This window comes from Rhinopithecus bieti, unplaced genomic scaffold (assembly GCF_001698545.2).
Source record: "Rhinopithecus bieti isolate Rb0 unplaced genomic scaffold, ASM169854v2 scaffold_19708, whole genome shotgun sequence".
Lineage (NCBI taxonomy): Eukaryota > Metazoa > Chordata > Mammalia > Primates > Cercopithecidae > Rhinopithecus > Rhinopithecus bieti.
The window spans coordinates 2,730,199-2,755,167 of NW_016810765.1; the positions used below are offsets into that span (position 1 = coordinate 2,730,199).

The 24,969-nt window shown below is 45.8% G+C and overlaps 1 protein-coding gene and 1 long non-coding RNA gene across 2 annotated transcripts in view; one reads left to right on the forward strand and one right to left on the reverse strand.

Moving 5' to 3' along the window:
- The window catches only part of GNA14 (G protein subunit alpha 14), a 228,761-nt gene that overhangs the window by 5,348 nt on the left and 198,444 nt on the right, over window positions 1-24,969 (reverse strand). Inside the window, exons 3-5 of the mRNA XM_017892770.1 lie at window positions 5,923-6,077; window positions 2,876-3,004; window positions 508-637 (exon numbers count right to left, since the gene is read on the reverse strand). Of these exons, the coding sequence (XP_017748259.1) occupies window positions 508-637; window positions 2,876-3,004; window positions 5,923-6,077 (414 nt within the window). The remainder of the gene's footprint in view (window positions 1-507; window positions 638-2,875; window positions 3,005-5,922; window positions 6,078-24,969) is intronic.
- LOC108542663 (uncharacterized) overlaps window positions 22,445-24,969 on the forward strand; it is a 71,941-nt gene continuing 69,416 nt past the window's right edge. Inside the window, exon 1 of the long non-coding RNA XR_001889331.1 lies at window positions 22,445-22,477. This is a non-coding gene — a long non-coding RNA (uncharacterized LOC108542663). The remainder of the gene's footprint in view (window positions 22,478-24,969) is intronic.

Genomic DNA, 24,969 nt, shown 5'->3' on the forward strand with positions numbered 1-24,969 from the left:
GTTGGGGTTGATTCAGTAAGCTTGCATTTCTAACAAGCCATCCCAGTGATGCCTGTGCCACTGGTCCACAGGTCACACTTTGAGTAGCAAGATGTTTTTTTTTTTTTTTCTTTTTGTGAGATGGAGTCTCGCTCTGTCGCCCGAGCTGGAGTGCAGTGGCCGGATCTCAGCTCACTGCAAGCTCCGCCTCCCAGGTTCATGCCATTCTCCTGCCTCAGCCTCCCAAGTAGCTGTGACTACAGGCGCCTGCCACCTCACCCGGCTAGTTTTTTGTATTTTTTAGTAGAGACGGGGTTTCACCATGTTAGCCAGGATGGTCTCGATCTCCTGACCTCGTGATCCGCCCGTCTCGGCCTCCCAAAGTGCTGGGATTACAGGCTTGAGCCACCGCGCCCGGCCGCTACAAGACTGTTTAACCTAATGACAAGGGTCTATTTCCTGACTTCTTAGAAACCACAGAATAGGGCTCTGGCTTCCACAGCTACCCAAACTTCCCGCCTAGCGTACCTCATTGTCACACTCAGCCAGGACCTGGTCATATTCGCTCAGAGCAACCAAGAAAATAATGGAGGTGACACTCTCAAAGCAGTGAATCCATTTCCGTCTTTCCGATCGTTGGCCACCAACATCCACCATCCTGTCGTGTAGAAACACAGATCCTTCAAAGGTTGGAATACATGACACTTTGGGGGAAAAGGAAGTGAATTATTATAGCATGGAAACCAGCGCTCTTTGGGGTCCTCAATAATTTCTAAGAAAAGACGTCCTAAGTTTTAAAATGTTTGATGCTGCTGCTTTAAGCAATGAGGGACCACTGGATGTTTCCTGGCAAAGAAGGCAGAGAATGTAAATGACATTTCTGAAGACATGCAGAGGTGACTTGGGGAGCCTGCTGGTTAGGAAGCTAACCAGTGTCCAGGCAGAAAACGCAAACATCCACTTGGGTTCTGTGGCGACCACTGCAGAGTCCCTGGATACCAGACACAAGAGGGACAGAGTGGCCAGCTGTCTTCCGGGTCCCCCAGGCTGGATCAGGACCTGAGCCTATTCTGTTTTCATGGCTCCTCTACTTAACCGTAAATCCTTTCTGCATTCCCTGGATGCCACCTCTTGTTCCCTATAAAAACCTACAAGTGTCCTCTGTCCAGCACAGAAATCCAAAGCCTCTATCTGTGTCTTTGGGAAAAATGTCAGCAACTCGCAGCCCAGGGATCACGAGCTCAAATGCTCCAGGAATCAGGCAGTTTATGGGAATGAGGCAAGTGGGCTCCCCAAAGTATTAAAACATACACGGCACAACAGCTACGGGCCCTGTCTGCAGGGAAGCCTGCCGCGTACCTACAGCCAAGCGCTGCAGAACAAAACGCAGGCTCACCATGACCACAGCCTCTGCCTTTTCAGGAGAAACAAGTATCCAATGTGTTAGCTCAAACGATTTTTAATAATACCAAGTGAGCCAAAGAAAATACATAATGGACCAGATACAGCTGCCAAGTCACCCTCACCCACCCCTACCTCACCGCCCCACCACACACACACCAGTCCCTGAAGACACTGGGTCGACGTGCTTAGGTGGCCCACAGGCCAACCACCCAGAACTGTTGTCCAGAAAAGTGCAGGAAGGAAAATGAAAAATTCAATCCTGTCCTTAAACCATGTCCTGGAGGTGCGACCACTCCCACAATGACGTGTTCGTGGCTGGCTATCACAGCAGGGAACCATCTGGAAACAGGACGTTCCAACTGTCAAAAGGCTGACCTTGAAGAAGCCATTCTATAAAGGCCTCAATTTCAAAGATCAGAATTTTTCAGCCAGAAATATCCCACTGGGAGAGGTGCTCTGAGTTGTAAAGTAATAGATTTCACTGGTGGATGATGTTAAACCCATTCAGCAGACTCTAGAAAGTAATGCAAAACCCATTCTTCACAGTCCAAGAAGGATAAACTTAGAAGAAATAAAAGTCTTTTCTAAAACAAAACAAATAAACAAAACCCTTGGGAGCCTCTCTCTAAGAGGTTTTGGACATGGCAAAAAGCAGTTAATTGTGAAAAGGCCTAGAGAAATTCATGGGCACACAGGCACAGGGAGCTACTATTAAAATCAGGGATATGCTATTATAGATGCGGGACATTTTTGAGGGGCTGGACCTGAGGGCTCCCCAAACACAGCAATTCTGGATAAAGAAGCACTGAGCTATAACTGGGGATCAGACAGGACCCGGATGTGGGAGGACTGGTGTGTTGTCTCAACTAGAAAATCATGTGTGATAATTTTTAGGAAGAACAAAGGAAATAGTGGATATAAAAGTGCTTTGAAATGTGCAGTACTACATATATGCCCTATATTATTCACTTTTTACCATAACTAAATGCAGTGAAGATTCACTGAAGTCATCCTAAAAGTATTTTCTATATTTGTAAGTAGAAATGCAGACATTTTTACACAGCTGTTAGTTTGTAGATATTATTCTTCATAGTTTTAATTTTCTAAGGATAAATCTTGGAGGAGAAAATAGAGGAGAAAGGAAATATTATTCATCCTTAAGGAAAAGACATCGATAATCACTATATTCAATTTGTGGGATACAGAAGTATACATTTGTGTGTGTGTGTGTGTGTGTGTGTGTGTGTGTGTTACACATAAGAATCATTCCAGGTTCCAGTAAGGAAACCCTTCTTCTCCAAGGGTAATAGGAAGGTGACTTCCTCTCCATTCTAGGGTTGAGATCTACCATAGTTCTAAATACCCTGAGCAGAGAGGGTCACTCTGTCCTAAGAGATATAATCCCTGCTTAGCAATAACATGTTTAAGAATCCATCTGGGGACTTCCAAGCCTGGGTGGATTCTTCATGGTACATCAGGGAGACAGACTTACCGAAAGATGATGTTTTCCAAGTCAAACGGATACTCGATGATGCCGGTGGTGGGCACTCGGACGCGAAGCACATCTTGTTGTGTCGGCACAAATGATGGTGTGGCGATGCGGTCGATGTCAGTCAGGTAACTATATCAGAGAACGAGGAACTGAGTCTCCTTTTAGAGAAGGGAGAAATGTCCATCCTACTCAAAGGAAGTCACCCCCCACTCACAGTGAGCCCCACACAGACACATGAATTCCATCAATGACTTTCCTAAGAGCCAGCGCCAGGCCAGGCTTCTCCATCCTTCCTACGACTGTTTGGAAGACAATATGGGTCAGAAGGACTTTCATGAGCCTTCTGGGACATCTGCAGAGTACTCCATCTCCTGCTCATGGGTTCTAAGCTCCATCGCTTCTATTTGACCAGCGAGGGAGACAGTGAGGTTGGAAGGACCAGGATGTTGGAAATGGCTCTCTCCAACGCCCCATCTGTCATCCTCCCTCCAGAGGCCCTTCTCCCTCCCACTCACCCTTGTCCAAGAACATTATATAATGGAGATGCTCTTCTCCAAAGCTTTGCTCAATGAACTAAATAGAGTTTCTAAGAAAATACACAGATGTAAAACAGGCTGAGGAGAAATTCAAAACAACAGCAACAAGAAAAAGTTTTCCTGTTGAAGACACTGGGAAACTATACATCTCCTAAAATAACCCAAAACTTGCCTTAACTTATTTTTGGCCATATATTGAAGCCCTGAGCTTAAAACATTTTTTTTTCTTTCTGTAGTAAAATAAGATAATCCTTTTTTAAAAAAACAACAACTTTAAGGCCTTTCTAAAAGACATTTTTAGGTAAAATAACTGTAACTCAGGCCCTAGCTAACAAAAGAGTTGGAGATGCAGAGCCCCCTGCAAGCTGAGATCAGCCCTGCTCTGTCCCAGCACAGGATCAGGGGCTGAACAGGTTCACATGGAGGCTAACCAAGAGGTCACAGGCAAACCCTGTTCACCACATGCCTTCAGCTCCAGAAGCCAAGCACTGGGGCAGCCTTCCATAATCCACCTCCCTGCCCAGATACAGTCCCAGGGCTTATCACTGTTTCTGCTGTACTTTGATGTGTATTTATTTGATTTATACCTGACTTGCTCCACCAGACTGTACATTCTCTGAGAGCAGAGAGCATTGATTGTTTAATACCTGCAGCCCTTACCACAGTGCCTGGCGCATCGCAAGCAGACACCTCTAGCTAAGGGATTGAAAACCGCTGGCTCAGATGGAGAAAATGAGTAAGTGCCTTGAGTCCTGCCGGTTTGGAAGGTTGGGCAACTGGGTTTAGGAGAGGCTGTTTTCTCTGTGACAGTTCTGACCACCACCCTAGCCATGCCCCTCCTCCATGTCAGTGGCCTTGCCCCCGTGGTTTTCAGGGTTACATTGAATTCTGTAGCAGGTCTGGTGGGTCTTCTCCAAATGGATCTACATCAAGAGCCCTAGCCAACCCCCAGGACTTCACAGAGGCAGCTAACTCAGGCCACCTCAGCTATGGCTCAGGAATGTCGTGCCTATTCCTGGCTCCTTGAGGTGTCAAAGGCAAGCCCTCCTCCACGGCACTCTTTCCTTCTTCCACCTCTCTATGCTGATCTAACACCTTACTGGGGTTTATTTTCCTGCCTTGATGCTTTTTTGCTGCACCTAAACATTCCTGTACTTAGATTAGCTGTGCCAACCTGGATTAATGACATTAAACTCTCAGCCCGGGATAAACACCAAAGAAAGGCCATTGAAACCACAGGAGGTGACACTTCTGGCTTCCTCTCCTGCCCAATAACTTGTCCAGCTCAATGCCTGCTCCGAGGGTGACAGTGGTACCCAAAGGGAAGGAGGTAGATCTGGGGAAGAGATTTCTGAGTCTTCAGAGGATGGAAGATGATATGGGACACGTGAGAAAGAGCTGAGCTGCAGAAGCAGGAGTTATTGCTACTTTAAGAAGGACCCATATCAAACTATTGCCCAGTGACCAGACTGAGGAGGCACTGCCCTGGGATATTATTTATGTATTTATTTATTTAAATTTTCTTTTTTTTGAGACAGAGTCTCACTCTGTCACTCAGGCTATATTGCAGTGGTGCAATCAAGGCTCACTGTAACCTTAACCTCCTAGGCTCAAGACATCCTCCCGCCTCAACCTCCCGAGTAGCTGGGATTACAGGCACAGGCCACCATGCCCAGCTAATTTTTGTATTTTTTGCAGAGACGGGGTCTGCTCTGCTGCTCAGGCTAGTCTCGAATTCCTGGTTTCAAGCGATTCTCCCACCTCTGCCTTCCAAATCCCTGGGATTACAGATGTGAACAGGAAATGCCTAAGAAAGTGAAAATCTGTCATCTCTATGGGACAGCTTGCATGCCAGGACATCTAAATAGAAATCTGCTTACCTTCAAGGATTAATGAATTAAAAGTTGAGCTGTATGGGTCCAAAATACAGTGTGTAGGCCTTCACAGGCGGCCAATAAACAAACGATTGAGCTTCCTGTGTGTGCTGGGAGCACAGCCTACCTGTGCCACTAGAGAGCAGCACCAGATCAGCAGCTGATGGGTCAATGGACCCGCTGCTCTAAACTTGACTTAGGATTTTAGGGCAATTGGACCGGCTGTCTTCTGACGGGGAAACCAGAAAGGCAGAGGAATATAGAGAGGAGAGAAGTAGAAGCCAAAAGCTAGGGTATTTCTTGTTTAAATCAGGTAATTTCAGCACTCCAAAAGAGATCAGTCCCACTTAAGGGACCTCAGATTTGATTGAATCTCTCACTGAAAACGACAGGCTCAGAACACAGCGAGAGCAGGTGGGTGTCGGCAGGAAGAGAGGTCTGCGATCCACAGACTGACTGAGGGCTTTAGGAGGTGGTGAGATGGCACCAAGAGGTCAGGAGAGATATGGAAAAGCAGAGGCAGGTAGCGCTGCCGCTGTGCACCGCATTTCAGCAGCGTTCAGCGAGAAGCTTCTTTGAAGTGTGGCCGAGCTTGCCTGAAAGCACCGTGGGCAGCCAGGCTGGGCTCTGTACTCACTATTTGGCAGAGTCCGACAGCTGGTACTCCCTCCTTCTGTCATAACACTCCTGGATGCCTGGATCTTGCCAGAGCTGCTTGATGGCCTCCACCTGCTCCCTGGAGAGCATGGAGACCTTGTCCACTTCCACTTCTCTGATTATCTGGGCATTTTCCTACTCGAAGAAAAGAGAACCTTGCATCAGGCAAAGGAAAGGAAGCCAATCCATTGGCAATGTCTGGACAAGATTTGCCCTGGTCTGTGGATCTGGAGAGCTCTCACTAGGCATGAGGCGTGGTGGGCACCCTCCCAGGGGCTGCTCGCAGCCAACATACCCACTGCAGCCATGCTGAGTGGAGATGATGTGGCTGCTTAGCTCTGTGGAGAGACCACAGAGAGCCCAAGACCTACAGCTTCTGCACCCAGCCGTGTCCTGGGTCAGTTTCACCAGCATTCAACACCCAGTGGTAAATAAAGAGACACTGGAGCTATCATCCTACCAGCAAACTTTACTTCTTCATTAACATGTGACTCATTTGAGTATCTGCACAGCCAATGAGGCCATTTAAAAATGGTAGAAGCTGGTCCACCTGGTACATGCAAAAAGGAGGTGCATTGTCTTTAGAGAACTGAAACACAGTAATACCAACTAATCATCAGTCTGGGATTTTGTTCTCTCTTTCATTAAAAAAAAAAAAAAAAAAAAAACAAAAACAAAAAACTGGGCCAGGTGCGGGTGGCTCACGCTGTAATCCAGCCCTTTGGGGAAGGCTGAGGGTGCGAGCAGTCACCAAGGTCCAAAAGTTCAAGACCAGGCCTGGCCAACGATGGTGAATCCCCTATCTCTATAACATACAAAAAATTAGCCGGGTGTGGTGGCGGGCACTGTAATCCCAGCTCCTCAGGAGACTTGAGGCAGAGAATCGCTTGGAACCTGGGAGGCGGATTGCAGTGAGCAAGATGGCACCACTGCACTCCAGCGGCCAACAGAGCGGACTCTGCCTCAAAAAAAAAAAAAAAAAAATTACACTTTGGGAGGCTTGAGATAGGCGGATCCACAAGGAAGGGAGATCGAGACATCCTGGCTAACACGGTGAAACCGTATCTCCACTAAAAATACAAAAAATTAGCCGGGCGTGGCGGCGGGCGCCTGTAGTCCCAGCTACTCAGGAGGCTGAGGCAGGAGAAGGGCATGAACATGGGAGGCGGAGCTTGCAGTGAGCGGAGATCACTCTACCGCACTCCAGCCTGGGCGACAGAGTGAAACTCCATCTCAAAAAATAAAATAAAATAAAATATATGTATATATAATAAATGACTTTACTTTTTAGAGCAGTTTTAGCTTGCCAGCAAACTGTGGGGAGAGTACAACGCATTCCCACACAGTCTGCTTTTTATTTTCTTGCATCACTGATACAGCTCTTTCCCACGGGGAGCCTCCCTCCCAATGCACTACTCTCCCCACACCACTGATTATTATATTATCATATTTATTATTACTATGATTATTAAATTATTTATTACTATAGGAATTAAGGCCATTATTACTGTAATTATTACTATTACCGCAGATTACCATTTATTGGCCATGTACTATGTGCCAAGGCCTCTACATACATTATCTCATTTAATCAATGGGAGGCTAGCATGAGCCAGAACTCTCTCCAAACCTCAGAAAATGGAAAAGATAAGGTTGGCCTGCAGCCACAGCATTTCCACGTGTTGGCCCCAGAGACTCAGCATCCTTTCCTTGGCTGCAAGTTGTAGCAGACAAATGAATCCTGGCAAGAGAAGCAGGACCCCAGGCTCTTCTTCCCCTCCCATCTTCCTGTATCCCACAGCAATGACATCACCATGCAGGGCTGGCTACAGCGGCAGCTGTGAGTCAGCAAGCATCTGCTTAGTAGCTGGGATGTCAAGTATAGATGGTACCCCTGAAAAGTCACTTTTATTGTGCGTTGTTCATCCTTATAATTATCCAACAGCAAGCCAGAGAAAAGGAGGATCTTACACATCCACTTGGCTCATCCTAACCAAGGACTGTGATTAAATCGATGTGACTCTTCCCCACACCTATCATGAAAGTGAATGTAAACTCTTCTGAAGACTGTAGGACCTTCAGGCAGGTAGGGTCTCAAACAAGGTCCAGGCAGGATGGATTACTGGAAAGTGTGCTGGACTGGGAATCAGGACCCTGAGTTCTACATGGTGTAGTTGGGACTTTTAAGGACCCCAACAAGTTACCAGCCTTACTGTCCTCATTTGTAAAACGAGCCATGATTTCCAGGGGCACCTGAATTATGAAGTGTTACTTAAATGTAAGTAGAATTTCTTGTTTGCAAAACAGGATGCATCGGTAGCCTCTAAACCCTGACTTCTAATCTCACCACTGGCACGCTGCACATCATGGGCCCTCTTCCTGACTGGCGAGAACGACGGATGGAGAACCTGGACGGTGAGTGTCCAGTGCGGTGCAGAACAGCTGCCTCCCACGTCCTCCCTCCTCTCGCCACCCCTCTTGCTTCCCAAATAGGTCAGCTGTGCTGAGCTCTACCCTCTCAATGTAAAATGTCTGTTTTCCTCTCTGTCTTCATGGCAGGCCAGGAAATGCCACGAGGGCAGAACCAATGTCTTATTTGTTCTTATATCCCAGAACCTAGTGCAGTGCCTTCTATTGCAAATAATAGGTGCCTTCTATTGATAGGTGCATGCAGTAAACATCTGTGGTGCATGTAAAATTCATCTACCTAACAAGGCAGAAAATCACGAGAAAATAAAGAGTGAAAGCATGCTAGGGTGGGAAGACAGAAGTCCGTGCAGGTCATGGTGGGAGCACAGAGCAGGTCAGGGCAGCCTCTCAGAGGAGGAGACGCTCAGACAATGCTTGGCCAATCTGTAATTCTAACTTGGGCTCTGGTGGCCCTCAACGTCCTTGCTTCTTATAGGCAGGCCTCTTTTGCTGCACTGCTAAGTTTCACTATCAAAATCAGGTTAACTGCTGAGCATTAGTACTGCAGCAATCATCAGGGCTGTGACAAATGCATTTCTATCTCTCCTTCTCACAAACACAATGTAGGACTGAACTTTAGGGTGAATGAAATGTGAGTGGAAATCACTCTTGTCTCTTTTGAAAATAAACGCTATGACCGAGCGCAGTGGCTCACACCTGTAATCCCAGCACTTTGGGAGGCGGAGGGAGACGGATCACCTGCAGCCAGGAGTTCAAGACCAGCCTGTCCAACATGGTGAAACCCTGTCTCCACTAAAATACAAAATTAGCCGGGTTTGGTGGTGCATGCCTGTGATCCCAGTTACTCGGGAGGCTGAGGCAGGAGAACCACTTGAACCCGGGGGGCAGAGGTTGCAGTAAGATGGAGGTACTGCACTCCAGCATAGGCAACAGAACGAGACCCTGTATAAGACAGAGAAAGAAAGAAAGAAAGAGAGAGGAAGGAAGGAGAAGGAGAGGACAGGAAAGGGCAGGAAAAGGAAAGGAAAACTTTTCAAAGTCAGTGAGTAATGCACCACTCATTTTCATCTGCTGTGGTGATTTTAGAAGCATGAGACAACATGGAGCCTCCATCACCCAGGGCTCCTAAATAACTACAGTGAACACAGATATGCCCTCACTTGCCATGCTGGATATGTGGCATGAGTGAGAAATCAACTCACAAGTTATCAACAAAGTTAAGTAAGCTGAACTTCAGGGGCAGTTTGTTAGTGCGGCATGACCTACTGCACAGATCCTGACTGATACACGTTGCAATGGATAAACCCAGCCTTTGGCTCTTGTAGTAGAGAGAAAAGTGGAACCCAGTGAGATATCAAAGAGGAAAGCAAGCTTCTACATGAAAATAGGGAGTAGATATAGATATGACCTGCCAGGTCACCAGGAGACCTCACCAGGAGAGGAAGACATATTGTCTGTTTAGCCAGGTGAGGGGAATTTGGAGAATCTGGCTTGAAAGAAGCAGAGAGCTCAGCCTCTTTGGAAACCCAACATTAGAACTTGAATTTGGAGCAGACTGCACCCAAGAGGCCCAGAAGTACTCCAAGTGTGGAGATTTATTTTTTATTTATTTTATTTTTTTAAAGATAGAGGCTCACTCTGTTTTGTATTTTCAGTAGAGACAGGGTTTCACCATGTTGGACAGGCTGGTCTTGAACTCCTGACCTTAGGTGATCCACCCACCTCAGCTTCCCAAAGTGCTGGAATTACAGGCATGAGCCACGGCGCCTAGCCGGTTTTTTTAACTCTTATTTTGAAATAATATAAGACTTGCAAAATGTGGGGAAAATGGTACAGAGTTCTATGCCGTTCAAGATTGGCCAAATGTGAACAACTAACTACTTTGCTTTATCATTCATCCTTTCTCCCTCCATGTGTGTGCAAACACACACACACTTCACACCCATGTGGGCCAACACACACATTTACTTTTTTCCTGAAACATTTGAGAGTAAGTTGCAGGCACAATGCCACCTTATCTCTAGAGACTTAGTGTGATTTCCTAAAACAAGGACATCGTCTTGCATAATCACAGTATAATGATCAGCATCAGGAAATGAGCATGGACACACCATTATTATTATTATTATTATTATTATTATTTTTATTTATTTTTTTTTTTTNACTATGTGCCAAGGCCTCTACATACATTATCTCATTTAATCAATGGGAGGCTAGCATGAGCCAGAACTCTCTCCAAACCTCAGAAAATGGAAAAGATAAGGTTGGCCTGCAGCCACAGCATTTCCACGTGTTGGCCCCAGAGACTCAGCATCCTTTCCTTGGCTGCAAGTTGTAGCAGACAAATGAATCCTGGCAAGAGAAGCAGGACCCCAGGCTCTTCTTCCCCCTCCCATCTTCCTGTATCCCACAGCAATGACATCACCATGCAGGGCTGGCTACAGCGGCAGCTGTGAGTCAGCAAGCATCTGCTTAGTAGCTGGGATGTCAAGTATAGATGGTACCCCCTGAAAAGTCACTTTTATTGTGCGTTGTTCATCCTTATAATTATCCAACAGCAAGCCAGAGAAAAGGAGGATCTTACACATCCACTTGGCTCATCCTAACCAAGGACTGTGATTAAATCGATGTGACTCTTCCCCACACCTATCATGAAAGTGAATGTAAACTCTTCTGAAGACTGTAGGACCTTCAGGCAGGTAGGGTCTCAAACAAGGTCCAGGCAGGATGGATTACTGGAAAGTGTGCTGGACTGGGAATCAGGACCCTGAGTTCTACATGGTGTAGTTGGGACTTTTAAGGACCCCAACAAGTTACCAGCCTTACTGTCCTCATTTGTAAAACGAGCCATGATTTCCAGGGGCACCTGAATTATGAAGTGTTACTTAAATGTAAGTAGAATTTCTTGTTTGCAAAAACAGGATGCATCGGTAGCCTCTAAACCCTGACTTCTAATCTCACCACTGGCACGCTGCACATCATGGGCCCTCTTCCTGACTGGCGAGAACGACGGATGGAGAACCTGGACGGTGAGTGTCCAGTGCGGTGCAGAACAGCTGCCTCCCACGTCCTCCCTCCTCTCGCCACCCCTCTTGCTTCCCAAATAGGTCAGCTGTGCTGAGCTCTACCCTCTCAATGTAAAATGTCTGTTTTCCTCTCTGTCTTCATGGCAGGCCAGGAAATGCCACGAGGGCAGAACCAATGTCTTATTTGTTCTTATATCCCAGAACCTAGTGCAGTGCCTTCTATTGCAAATAATAGGTGCCTTCTATTGATAGGTGCATGCAGTAAACATCTGTGGTGCATGTAAAATTCATCTACCTAACAAGGCAGAAAATCACGAGAAAATAAAGAGTGAAAGCATGCTAGGGTGGGAAGACAGAAGTCCGTGCAGGTCATGGTGGGAGCACAGAGCAGGTCAGGGCAGCCTCTCAGAGGAGGAGACGCTCAGACAATGCTTGGCCAATCTGTAATTCTAACTTGGGCTCTGGTGGCCCTCAACGTCCTTGCTTCTTATAGGCAGGCCTCTTTTGCTGCACTGCTAAGTTTCACTATCAAAATCAGGTTAACTGCTGAGCATTAGTACTGCAGCAATCATCAGGGCTGTGACAAATGCATTTCTATCTCTCCTTCTCACAAACACAATGTAGGACTGAACTTTAGGGTGAATGAAATGTGAGTGGAAATCACTCTTGTCTCTTTTGAAAATAAACGCTATGACCGAGCGCAGTGGCTCACACCTGTAATCCCAGCACTTTGGGAGGCGGAGGGAGACGGATCACCTGCAGCCAGGAGTTCAAGACCAGCCTGTCCAACATGGTGAAACCCTGTCTCCACTAAAAATACAAAAATTAGCCGGGTTTGGTGGTGCATGCCTGTGATCCCAGTTACTCGGGAGGCTGAGGCAGGAGAACCACTTGAACCCGGGGGGCAGAGGTTGCAGTAAGATGGAGGTACTGCACTCCAGCATAGGCAACAGAACGAGACCCTGTATAAGACAGAGAAAGAAAGAAAGAAAGAGAGAGGAAGGAAGGAGAAGGAGAGGACAGGAAAGGGCAGGAAAAAGGAAAGGAAAAACTTTTCAAAGTCAGTGAGTAATGCACCACTCATTTTCATCTGCTGTGGTGATTTTAGAAGCATGAGACAACATGGAGCCTCCATCACCCAGGGCTCCTAAATAACTACAGTGAACACAGATATGCCCTCACTTGCCATGCTGGATATGTGGCATGAGTGAGAAATCAACTCACAAGTTATCAACAAAGTTAAGTAAGCTGAACTTCAGGGGCAGTTTGTTAGTGCGGCATGACCTACTGCACAGATCCTGACTGATACACGTTGCAATGGATAAACCCAGCCTTTGGCTCTTGTAGTAGAGAGAAAAAGTGGAACCCAGTGAGATATCAAAGAGGAAAGCAAGCTTCTACATGAAAAATAGGGAGTAGATATAGATATGACCTGCCAGGTCACCAGGAGACCTCACCAGGAGAGGAAGACATATTGTCTGTTTAGCCAGGTGAGGGGAATTTGGAGAATCTGGCTTGAAAGAAGCAGAGAGCTCAGCCTCTTTGGAAACCCAACATTAGAACTTGAATTTGGAGCAGACTGCACCCAAGAGGCCCAGAAGTACTCCAAGTGTGGAGATTTATTTTTTATTTATTTTTATTTTTTTAAAGATAGAGGCTCACTCTGTTTTTGTATTTTCAGTAGAGACAGGGTTTCACCATGTTGGACAGGCTGGTCTTGAACTCCTGACCTTAGGTGATCCACCCACCTCAGCTTCCCAAAGTGCTGGAATTACAGGCATGAGCCACGGCGCCTAGCCGGTTTTTTTAACTCTTATTTTGAAATAATATAAGACTTGCAAAAATGTGGGGAAAATGGTACAGAGTTCTATGCCGTTCAAGATTGGCCAAATGTGAACAACTAACTACTTTGCTTTATCATTCATCCTTTCTCCCTCCATGTGTGTGCAAACACACACACACTTCACACCCATGTGGGCCAACACACACATTTACTTTTTTCCTGAAACATTTGAGAGTAAGTTGCAGGCACAATGCCACCTTATCTCTAGAGACTTAGTGTGATTTCCTAAAAACAAGGACATCGTCTTGCATAATCACAGTATAATGATCAGCATCAGGAAATGAGCATGGACACACCATTATTATTATTATTATTATTATTATTATTTTTATTTATTTTTTTTTTTTGAGACAGAGTCTCACTCTATCGCCCAGGCTGGGGTGCAGTGGCCGGATCTCAGCTCACTGCAAGCTCCGCCTCCCGGGTTTACACCATTCTCCTGCCTCAGCCTCCCGAGTAGCTGGGACTACAGGCGCCCGCCACCTCGCCTGGCTAGTTTTTTTTTTGTATTTTTAGTAGAGACGGGGTTTCACGGTGTTAGCCAGGATGGTCTCAATCTCCTGACCTCGCGATCCGCCCGTCTCGGCCTCCCAAAGTGCTGGGATTACAGGCTTGAGCCACCGTGCCCGGCCGACACACCATTATTATTATTTAAGATTATTAATCTTCAGGCCTTGTCCAAAGTTTGCCGGTTGCTCCAGGAATGTCCTTTATCTGGTCTGGAGCCCAGTGTAGGATCACAGGTTGCATTTAGTGGTTGTGTTCCGTTAGTCTCCATTTATCTGGAAAAGTTCTTGGTCAGAGAAGTCATTTTTGTCCCTCTGAATGAGAACGGCCCAGCAAGGGTCTGTTCTTTTGTCGCAAGTCATTACGAGGATGGCTGGTGGAGAGAGTGGCAGCTGAGGCCCCGGAGAATGTTCCAGGGATAAGTATGAGGAAGGGCAGGGAGGAATGAGGAAGGGAGTACCCTGTAACCTTTATTTAAATACAATTTTTACTTGGAATATGGAATATGAAATGAATGATTTTTTGTAGACCCTTAACAATGTCTGTCTATTACAAGAGTGGAGTTGGCTGGGTGCCGTGGCTCACACCTGTAATCCCACTACTTTGGGAGGCCAAGGTGGGTGGATCGCTTGAGCCTAGGAATTCAAGTCCAGCTGGGCAACATAGTAAGACCCCATCTCTACAAAAAATACAAAAATTATCTGGGCATGGTAGTTGTGCCTGTTGTTCCAGCTACTCAGGAGGCTGAGGTGGGAGGATTGCTTAAGCCTGGGAGGTCAAGGCTGCAATGAGCCAAGATCGTGCCACTGCACTTCAGCCTGAGTGAAAGAGTGAGATACTGTTGCAAAAAAGCAATGATAATGACCCAAAAGAGTGGAGTTTTGTGCATAACTCTGGTTTGGCAAGCAGCTCATCCACAGGTATGTGGGTACTTGGATGGGCCTGTTCAAACAGCCTCTACGGCACCTGCACTCTGAGCACAAGGGACTCTCATGCACCGTGGGGAAAGCATTTAAGGCTGGCTTCATCTCAGGGAAAGAGAGGACAAAGAGTCGGAAGAGGATGAGGGTTAGGGGAGATGTGACTTGGGTGGGGCACATGCTGAGTCTGAGGTGGCCAGCATCTAAGTGGAGATGTCTAAAAGGCAGATGGATAAAATGGGTCTGTCTGTGGTTCATGGAGAGTCCTAGGCTAGAGAAACATCATGACTTGAAATTGCCTAACACATTCATTTAATTGAAAAAAAAAAATCACTCTCAAAGGAGTAAATATTATAGGAGCAAACTCAGTGATACAGAAACATGACCAGGCTCTCAAAATTGAGCTCATATCTGGCTTTCTCTTTTTCCTTTCTCAAACAAAATCACCATATTCACTGCTCTGACAGGGGATCCTGGAAAGCAGATGTCCTCCACGTGTGTTTCATTCAGAAATTCCCAGGCTAACAGTAACAGGAGCTGCTGATGAAGTGGCGCCCTGCTGGTTTCACGCAGGGATCCGCGGCTGCCGGTGACAGTCCCTGTCGAGTGCGGTGAGGCCCTCTGGATGGGACCCAGAGCCCAGCAGGCTGCCCCATCTCCACCAGATCCTCCCCACGGGGGGCTTCCTGCCCTATGAATGCCCCAGGACAGCAGGGCTCCAAGCTCTCTGTTCAAGATCGACTTTCCCAATTAAGCTAGAGTCCTTGTTCCTCTGTCAGATCATTAAGCATTGTGGTTAAATTTTATATTTTTAATTTCTATTTACTTATATTTTAATGGACAAAATTGTATATATGTATGACTTACAAGCTGGTGTTCTGATACATGTATACATTGTAAAGTGGCTAAAACAAGCTGTTTAACATTTGTATTACCTCACATGCTTATTGTTTTGTGGTAAGAACACTTAAAATCTACTCCCTTAGCACTTGTCTTTTTTTCTTTTTTCTTTTTTTGAGACACCGTCTTGTTCTGTCCCCAGCCTGGAGTGCAGGGGCATGATCTCAGCTCAATGCAACCTCCGCCCCACTGGGTTCAAGCAATTCTCCTGCCTCGTCCTCCTGAGTAGTGGGATTACAGGTGCCCACCACCATGCCTGACTACTTTTTGTATTTTTAGTAGAGATGGGGTTTCACTATGTTGGCCAGGCTGGTCCTGAACTCCTGACCTCAAGTGATCTGCCCACCACGGCTGCCCAAAGTGCTGGGATTACAGGCATGAGCCACTGTGCCCAGCCTGCAGTTTTCAAATATACTATATATTATTATTAACTTAGTCACCATGATATACAATAGATCTCTTGAGCGAATTGCTCCTGTCTAACCTTTTTGTTAAAATTAGTAATTATTAACGTATTGATATGGTTTGGCTCTGTGTCCCCACCCAAATGTCATCCTGAATTGTAATTCCCATAATCCCCCCCGTGTCGAGGGAGGGACCGGGTGGGAGGTGATTGGATAATGGAGGCGGTCTCTCCCATGCTGTTTTCGTGATAGCGAGTGAGTTCTCATGAGATGTGATGGTTTCCTAAGTGTTTGACAGTTCCCTCTTCACAAGCTCACGCTCTCTCCTGCTGCCTGTAAAGAGGGTGCCTGCTTCCCCTCTGCCATGGTTGTTAAGTTTCCTGAGGCCTCCTCAGCCACGTGGACCTGTGAGTTAATTAAACCTCTTTCCTTTATAAATTACCCAGTCTCCAGTATGTCTTTATAGCAATGTGAGAACGGACTAATACACGTATCATAGATAATAAAAACTTGCTATTTCAAGTGTCTACTGTGATGTGCAATATCTGTAAGCTTTGTAAACACAAGTGAGATTAAGATAAAATATATTATTAAATATGAGAACTTTTTGTAGCATATTTCCAACTTTTGTAAAATCACCCCTCTTTAACAACTACAGAATTATACTGTGTTTTCCATGTCCAGAATTACACTATGTGTTCTATTAAACAAAAATTATGAAGTAAAATTTCAATATTCCATAACCATCAGCTTTTGAAGCAAAATATTACATCATAAAGAAAATGTCAGTTAACCATGGCAGAGAAAGAAGTTTTTCCTATAGAAAATAAACAAGGAACTTCTGATTCTGGTAAAGGAGGATGACTAGGAAATTTGAATCAACTGTCCCACTAAGGGCAGCTAGAAATGGCAGACAAAATATTTTGCAAATATGCTTGAAAGTATTAGAAAGCTAACACAGGCCCAACGCAGTAGCTCATGCCTATAATCCCAGAAGTCTGGGAAGCCGAGGCAGATGGATCACTTGAGGCCAGGAGTTCGAGACCAGACTGACCAACATTGTGAAACCCCATCTCTACCAAAAATACAAAAAATCAGCTGGGCGTGTGGTACATGCCTATAATCCCAGCTACTCAGGAGGCTGAGGCAGGAGCATCACTTGAACCTGGGAGGTGGAGGTTGCAGTGAGCTGAGATCACACAATTGCACTCCAACCTGGGCAACAGAGTGAGACTATGTCTCAAAAAAAGAAAGAAAGCTAATGCAATGATGCAACAGTTAATAACTGCTAAGCCACTACATGGGGGAAGATAGTGCCCAAGCAGATGAGCCCTACAATGGGGATGTTTTACTCCTGGGGCTTCTATCAACTCTGGAAGGGACAGTTGATGGTTAAGCAGCTCTTTTTCCAACATCACAGGGCTAGAGTGACAAGGATTGAGGTCTAAGGCTCTGCAAGAGCAAAAGGCCCTCATACACCCTCTGGCTCTGCGCTAGGATTCCACAGGGCAGCCCTGAGGGGTTTGCAACTCAGTTGGAATCATGACAATCTCAGATATCAAGTATCTCCAGACAACTGGCAGAAGACAAGGAAACTCCCTTTTGGGGTTTGAGAGATCTTCCTCATCCTCAAATTATTTTTTCAAATATGTATCCAGGGCTCCACCCAAAATAATCAAGCATAAGAAGATGGGACAACCGCAAAGACAGATGACAAATAAAAAGATGACAGAAGATCTGCTGTGCAAACACTAACCCAGAGGAAACTGGAGTCTCTCTACTAAGATAAAAGCAGACTTCAAGGTGAAAAGCAGAGCTAGAGCTAGAAGAGAGCGGTATTTCGAATAACAAAAAGATCTGGAAAAACATAGCAGCTCTAAAGTTTTATGTAGCTATTAACATAGGATCAAAATCTATGGAGCAAAATTTCATAGGTAGAAATGGAGAAATGGACAAATCATTGTATAGAGATTTGAACATACCTCTCTCACTGAGAGTGTAAACAGACAAAATCTCAGGAAAATATAGACAAACATTATGATCAGCAAATTTGAACTTATGGATACATTTTGATACATTCAAAATAACTGTAGAGTATCTATCTTTTTAAAGGACACCTAGAATATTTATAAATATACTTTTAAAATCATATGTAGAATATTTAATTACTAAGACTTCATTTTAAAAAATTGGTTTTCCAGCTTCTTTTGATCAATTTTCATCTTCTCTGGAAACTCTAAGCTCAGCAGGGACTTGCTCCCCTCCCTCCTGTCCCTGCAAGCTCACTCCACCCACTCCGCACACATTTCAATATTAAACACGGAGCTAAAAGCACCTAGACTTCTCCAATCTCCCATGCACTCAGAACAGAAGCAAGCTTTTTAAACCCAATTCAAGATTCAACAGAAATCTTTATTTCTACTACAATCTTCATCCTTCTCTTTCGCTTCCTCTTTTCTCCAACAACAAAAATAAATAGCAGAATTTACTGGCCACAAAGTGTTGGCATGAGGGGCCAAGTTAGTTACTTTATCTTCTCTTAACAGTCAAAACTTCAGTCGGGGCTGGGCACCGTAATTAATCCCAGCAATTTGGGAAGCCAAAGTGGGAGGATCACTTAAAGCCAGAAGTTTGAGACCAGCGTAGGCAACAAAACAAGACCCACATCTCTAAAAATAAAATAATAAAAAATAAATTAGTTGAGCATGGTGATGCATGCCTGTAGTCCCAGCTACTCTGGAGGCTGTGGCAGGAGGATCCTTTGCACCCAGGTGTTGGAGGCTAGAGTAAGTTATGATTGTGCTACTGCCATCCAGCCTGAGCAAGAGAGCAAGACTGTCTCTGAAAAAACAGCAACTTCAGTGTTTCACTAAAAAGGCTCTTTCCCAAGGCTCCTGTGATAAATACTTCAACACCTGTAGCTACGTGAGTGTGAATAATGCAGTTGAGAGATGGTATGCATGGCCTTGCACCGTGCCAGCTTAGCTGAACCTACTGACGTTTCCCAGAATGCCCTGCCATGTTTGGTTCTGGGTTACGGCTGGCCACAGAAGAAATGGAAAGAGACTTGCAAGGCAGAAGGATGCAGCCGCCGTCCGGGTCTGGAGTTCAGAGGCCTGCTTCTGCTTAAAAACAGCCCAACTGATCTTCTGGTCAACCTCGCAGGTGTTCTCAGCACATTTAACTCCTGCCTGGATCTTCTCCTTGGGCTTCTCCACATCCTGGGGCAGGCACACGTGCAGATCCATGGCCAAGGGTGCCAGCTTCTTCCACAACTTACTGCACCGTCAGGATGGTGACACCTGTGCAGGTTCCAGTTCAACCCCCAGAATCCACTTGGCTTTTGTGGGTTCTGCTTTGTCTTTGGTGGTTCTAGCCTACCCTTGCTCTTCCCTGCTTCGCATCCCCATTTTCTCCCTGACTGCCAGCCCTGCTGACCTATAGCGGCCTCAGGCCCCCCTGAGACATGCAGCAGCAATAGCCTTCCAGTGTCTTCTTCACAGCTCCAGCAGCGAACGCAGTTCAGTCCCCATCATGAGCCCATCATTTCCCAGGACTCTGTGCAGCTCTGACTCTCTGACACACAAGAGCTTCCTTTACAGTCCCCTCAATTCTATGTAGGGGCAAAAATCCCCGATCACCTTAGGTCCAGGGGGAGGTAGCTTAGGGTTCAGTTGGGGTGCCGTAAACATCCCACACTCTGCTGGGCAGCAGCAGGCAGACTCGTTCACCACTCAGTGCACAGTGTCACGCCCCTGCTCCACGCCAGATCCAGGGCTAGCTGCTGGGAATAGAAATAGGCCCTAACCTTGAGGATTGCAGAATTACAACTGTCCTTCTGAGTAGGAATGACAGCAGAGCCCACACAAATGCTGAGCTCAAAGGAAAGGAGACTTTTCAACTGGGGATGAGTGAAGAGATGGCCTAACTACTACTTCCCACTAGAGGTGGCCTGATTGGGGGGGAGGAGAAGGTGCTACATCTTCCCTTCTTGCTGCCAAGAACATGGCTTCCTGCCTGTGCTTGCCAAAGGTGGTTCTGTGTATGGAGCGGGGGTGTGGGAGGGAGACCAGACCAGCCTTTGCTACATTGCATTTCACATAACATGCCTTTCCCTAAGATGCTCTGTAAAGCGCCTAAACCCTCAGTGGAACAAAATCAAGTGAAATTTTCCAAACAGCATCTGGTAGCCCAACTCCCTCAACACCCTCCAAACAAGGAATGCATGTATTTGGTCAGTGAGGCTGCTTCTCAGAAAATGGCTTTGGGGCCCAGCAAGGTAGGTGGCTCATGCCTGTAATCCCAACATGTTAGGAGGTCAAGGCGGAAGGATCACTTGAAACCAGAAGTCCAAAACCACCCTGGGCAGCAAAGTGAGACCTGTCTCTAAAAAGAAAAAAAAAAAAGTAGCCAGGCGTGGTGGTAGGCGCCTGTAGTCCCAGCTACTCAGCAGCTGAGGCAGAAGGATCACCTGAGCCTAGGAGTTGGAGGCTGGAGTGAGCTCTGATTACGCCACTGCACTCCAGCCTGGGCAACAGCAAGACCCCATCTTTAAAAAATACATATTTGTTTTGGGCCAGTTAATTGCATGTGCCCAGGGGCCATTAGATATGGTCATGTTATGCGGGAAGATAAGAGTTTTCTGTCCCTGTCACCATCTTGTTCACTATCTTGTTCCTTCCCTTCCTCCTCTAGTTGAGAGAGTTCTTTTAGTTCTTTAGCACATAAAAATTGTTTTATCACTGACAGTCCAATTTATCAAGAGGAAGATCTCCTTTGTCTGTGCCTATCTTCAGAATCTGCGGAGCCTGCTGCTGGGAGGATGGCAGGGTTTGCTCCCAATTTTCCAGTGACCAGGGCCCTGCTGGGGAAAAGGCTGGGACTCTGCAGGGAAAGGCAGAGGGCAGAAAAGGTGAGTGACCAGAGTGGCAGGGCTCAGGGAGCTCTCAGACCAAAAGGCCCCGCCACAGAGAAAGTAACAAATGCTTTGCCCCACCTGTGGGCTTCCTGCAGCGGCACAACCAGCTGTGAGAAATCTCATTCTCTTTCTGGTGTTGGATTATGTTCACAGCCCTTCCAGACAAGGAAGCATTACTAAAGGCTTGCAGTAATTCAACAAAACACCAGCAAGGCTTCAATTTAAGAAAAGGGTGGTTTCAGAAACTTACTTGTACACTTGGTTATTGGGAGCTCAAAGTATTTTCCCACGAAGCCAGGATGGCTACGAGTCCAGCACTTCCTATTTTCCTTTCTTCCTGGGCTTGCGGGTCATGCTGTGTCTCCCCGCCTTCCGGGCAGTCAGGTGGGCCCGTGTAACTGAGTTCTGAGTGAGGGAATTCAGGCTGAAGCAATGCATGCCATGACCAGGCCTGACCTCCAAAACCTCCCATGCAATCCCCCTCCATCTCTTTTCCCATTTCTTAGCTGAGGGAGAGTGAGGGAGAACAGGTCGGGGGAGACACTCAAGATGATGGGGATCTGGATTTTGAATGACTGTGGGGAGCAGAGCCCAAGCACCACACCCCCACCAACTTACATTGAATTGACACAGATGTGACTACAAAATCAACTTCATTCTGCTAAGCCACTGAGTTTGTGGTACTGGTTTATTATTTTAACTTTAGTAAATTTTACTGCATACAGCCAAAGAGAGAGAGAAATGATGTTAGCATGGGAGGTTCTAGGCTAGCTTAAAGAAATCCATTTTAACCAGTGCAGAGATGAACTATCACACCAAGTATAAATCCTCGCTACAAGTTTTGGTGCAGTATATGTACTTTTTTTTTTTTTTTTGAGACGGAGTCTTGCTCTGTTGCCCAGGCTGGAGTGCAATGGCGTGATCTTGGCTCACTGCAACCTCTGCCTCCCAGGTTCAAGCAATTCTCCTGACTCAGCCTCCCAAGTAGCTGGGATTACAAGCACACACCACCACGCCCGGCTAATCTTTGTATTTTTAGTAGAGACTGGGTTTCACCATGTTGGCCAGGCTGGTCTCCAACTCCTGACCTCAAGTGATCTGCTGACCTCGTCCTCTCAAAGTGCTGGGATTACAGGTGTGAGCCACCATGCCCAGCCTCAATGTACAATTTTTATAAAAGCTACTTATCCGTTATCTGCTCCTTTCTGCCACCCTACCTCACAATGACTCTCTCTTCAAGGTCCCGTTTCTCAGACCCAAACTACAGCACTACTTAGGCATAAACCTTCTAAGACTGTGAGCACCAAAACCTCCTTGTTCCTCTCTTCCCCAGTCAACAGGTACGCCAGACATGAGGCTGTTAGCCCTGGAGAGAACTCTATTTATTTTTCAGTTTCTTTCCTTTATCCAGATCTGAGCCCAGACATGGTATGATTAGAGAGGACAGGCTGATGACCCCGGAATTTCAGTGACTTAACAGCACAGGTGTATTTTACAACCCTTCACAGTCCATTATAAGGTCTTGGTAGGGGGTGGGGAGGACTCTCCTCCACAGAGTTATTCAGGGATCCAGGCTTGCTCCAGCAAGTGAGTACACCAACTTGAAGGGCCCTGGAGTCCTTCACTAGATTATTTGCACCCAGTCTGCAGGGGAGGGAAGAGAACGTGGAGCAGTATTCAGGAAGTCTTATGGGACATGGTGGACTTAACCTCTGGACACAGCTCATTGGCCAGTTAGTCACAAGGCCCCTGTTAAGTGCAAGGGAGGCTGGGAAATGTGTTCTTCCCATGTGTTCAGATGGAAGGTGGAATGGGATTTGGTGAACACAGAGCATGCTCTCTACCACTCACATAGTCTTGAAATCTCTTTTTACCATATTGGTTTCTAACATTTGTATGATGCCAGTGTATGCTTTCATGTAGATCAGGGTAAACTGCAGCTGATGGGCCACATCCAGCAGACTGCCTGTTTTTGCTAATAAAGTTCTATGGGAAGACAGCTATGCCTCGTGATATTGTGATATTATCTGCCTGCTTTCAAACCTGCAACAGCAGCGTCAGGCTGTTGAGACAAAGCCGGTATGGTCCACCAAGGCTAAATCACTTATTATCTAGCCATTTACAGAAAATGTTTGCTGACACCTTCTACAAACAGTCCCCAAATTATGATGGTTTGACTGAACAATTATCTGACTTACGATGGTGTGAAAGCAGTAACCATTCAGTAGAAACCATACTTTGAGTATCCATACAACCATTCTGGTTTTCATTTTCAGGTCAGTGTTCAATAAGTTGCATGAGATATTCAATTCTTCATTATAAAACAGGTTTTGTGTTAGATGATTTTGCCCAACTGTAGGCTAATGTATTCTGAGTGCATTTAGCAGGCCAGGCTAAGCTATGCTGTTTGGCAGTTTAGGTAAATTAGACGCATTTTTGACTTTTGATATTTTCCATTTGTGATGGGTTTATCAGGGCATGATCCCATCATAAGTCTAGGGCATCTGTATAGACTGATAATTCTAATTAAATGCATCCAAGTAACACGCTGCTGTAGCCGTAATTCCTAATTCATTCATTCATCAAGCATGCGTGTATGCAGCACCCATAAACTCTTTGCCAGGCTTATTCGAGGTAGAAGTATGCAACTATGAAAAAAAAATTGTCTTTATGCTCAAACTTCTGGTCTTTATAAGAATGATGGTAAGAGGTGTGCAGAGTGTGGAGAAGCAACCTTTAAAAAATGTATTTAATTAGTGCAAAAAGCAAGAGAATCCCACTTAAACAAATTTCTCCACTCTTCAGAAATTTTAAAGGGCAATTCCCACAAATAATTTAGATTGTGGACCTGCCCCGACTGGAAGCATGTATAGTCATCCACCGCATAATGATATTTCAGCCAACAACAGACTGCGTATATGATAATGGTATGACAGTACGTAAGATTATAATGCAGCATTTTTACTGTATCTTTTCTATGTTAAGATACAGTTAGATACACAAATACCATTGTGTTACAACTGCCTACAGTGTTCAGTACAGCAACATGCAGTACAGGTTTGTACCTTAGGAGCAAAAGGTAACCCAGGTACCTAGACCTGGTAGCCCAGGTACGTAGTAGGCTAGACCATATGGGTTTGTGTAAGTGCACTCCACGATGTTCACACAGTAATGAAATCGCCTAACTTCACATTTCTCAGAGGGTATCCCTGTTGTTAAGCAATGCATGACTGTACATAGTAACATTAAATAAAATGCCACCCAATGGAAAATCTTAGAATTGTTCTGATACCCATTAACAGAATTAACAGAAGTAACAGAATTTTCCGTTTCTTTTTTCTTCTTTATAACTTCCTTAAGCAAGCCATGTTATCACGTGCTAGTTCCCCTGAGGTACAATATCGCATTGTTTGTTTTTACAAAGTATACGTCGTGTCAATCAACCAGTGGCCAGACGTTTCCAGAGAGGTGGAAATCTAAGACAAGTGTGGAAGGACAGTCCCTACATTCTCCTGCTGCTGAATTTTAAGAGAAACCAGTGGCCTCCCCAATCTTTGAAAAAGGCCTCATCAAGGCAAATCCAAACAAATTTTCCCCCAATTCACTGTTAAACAGGTTTCATCCTCAAACCCCAATGCAAAGGGAAGGGAATGTTAGATTCATTAGTTTAACGCCAGCTAGGCAGGTACAGCTGAGGCTGAGCTGAAGAATACATGTTAGGAAACAAAGTTCTTTGATGGCAACACGCCGGAGCATAATCTCCCTCTTGAGAACCCCTCTTAGGCCCAGGCCTCCTTCTAGACATTCCCTATGTGTGCCTCACAGTGACTCAGACCCCTACCGCCTCCCAGCTCAGACAAGAACTTTAGAAACAAAGAGAACATGAGGAATTGGCAGTAGTTCATGGTACCAGACAGCCTGGAAGCTGGAGCTGGGCCGAAGGACAATTGGAATTCTGGGATTCCGTGGGCTTCTGCATCCTTAGGGCATTTGTCCCAGGGCTGCAGGATTCTGGAGCTTTGGCATTCTGGTTCTCAGATGGTGGGACTAAATAAATTGCCCTTTTCTGTCTCCACCCT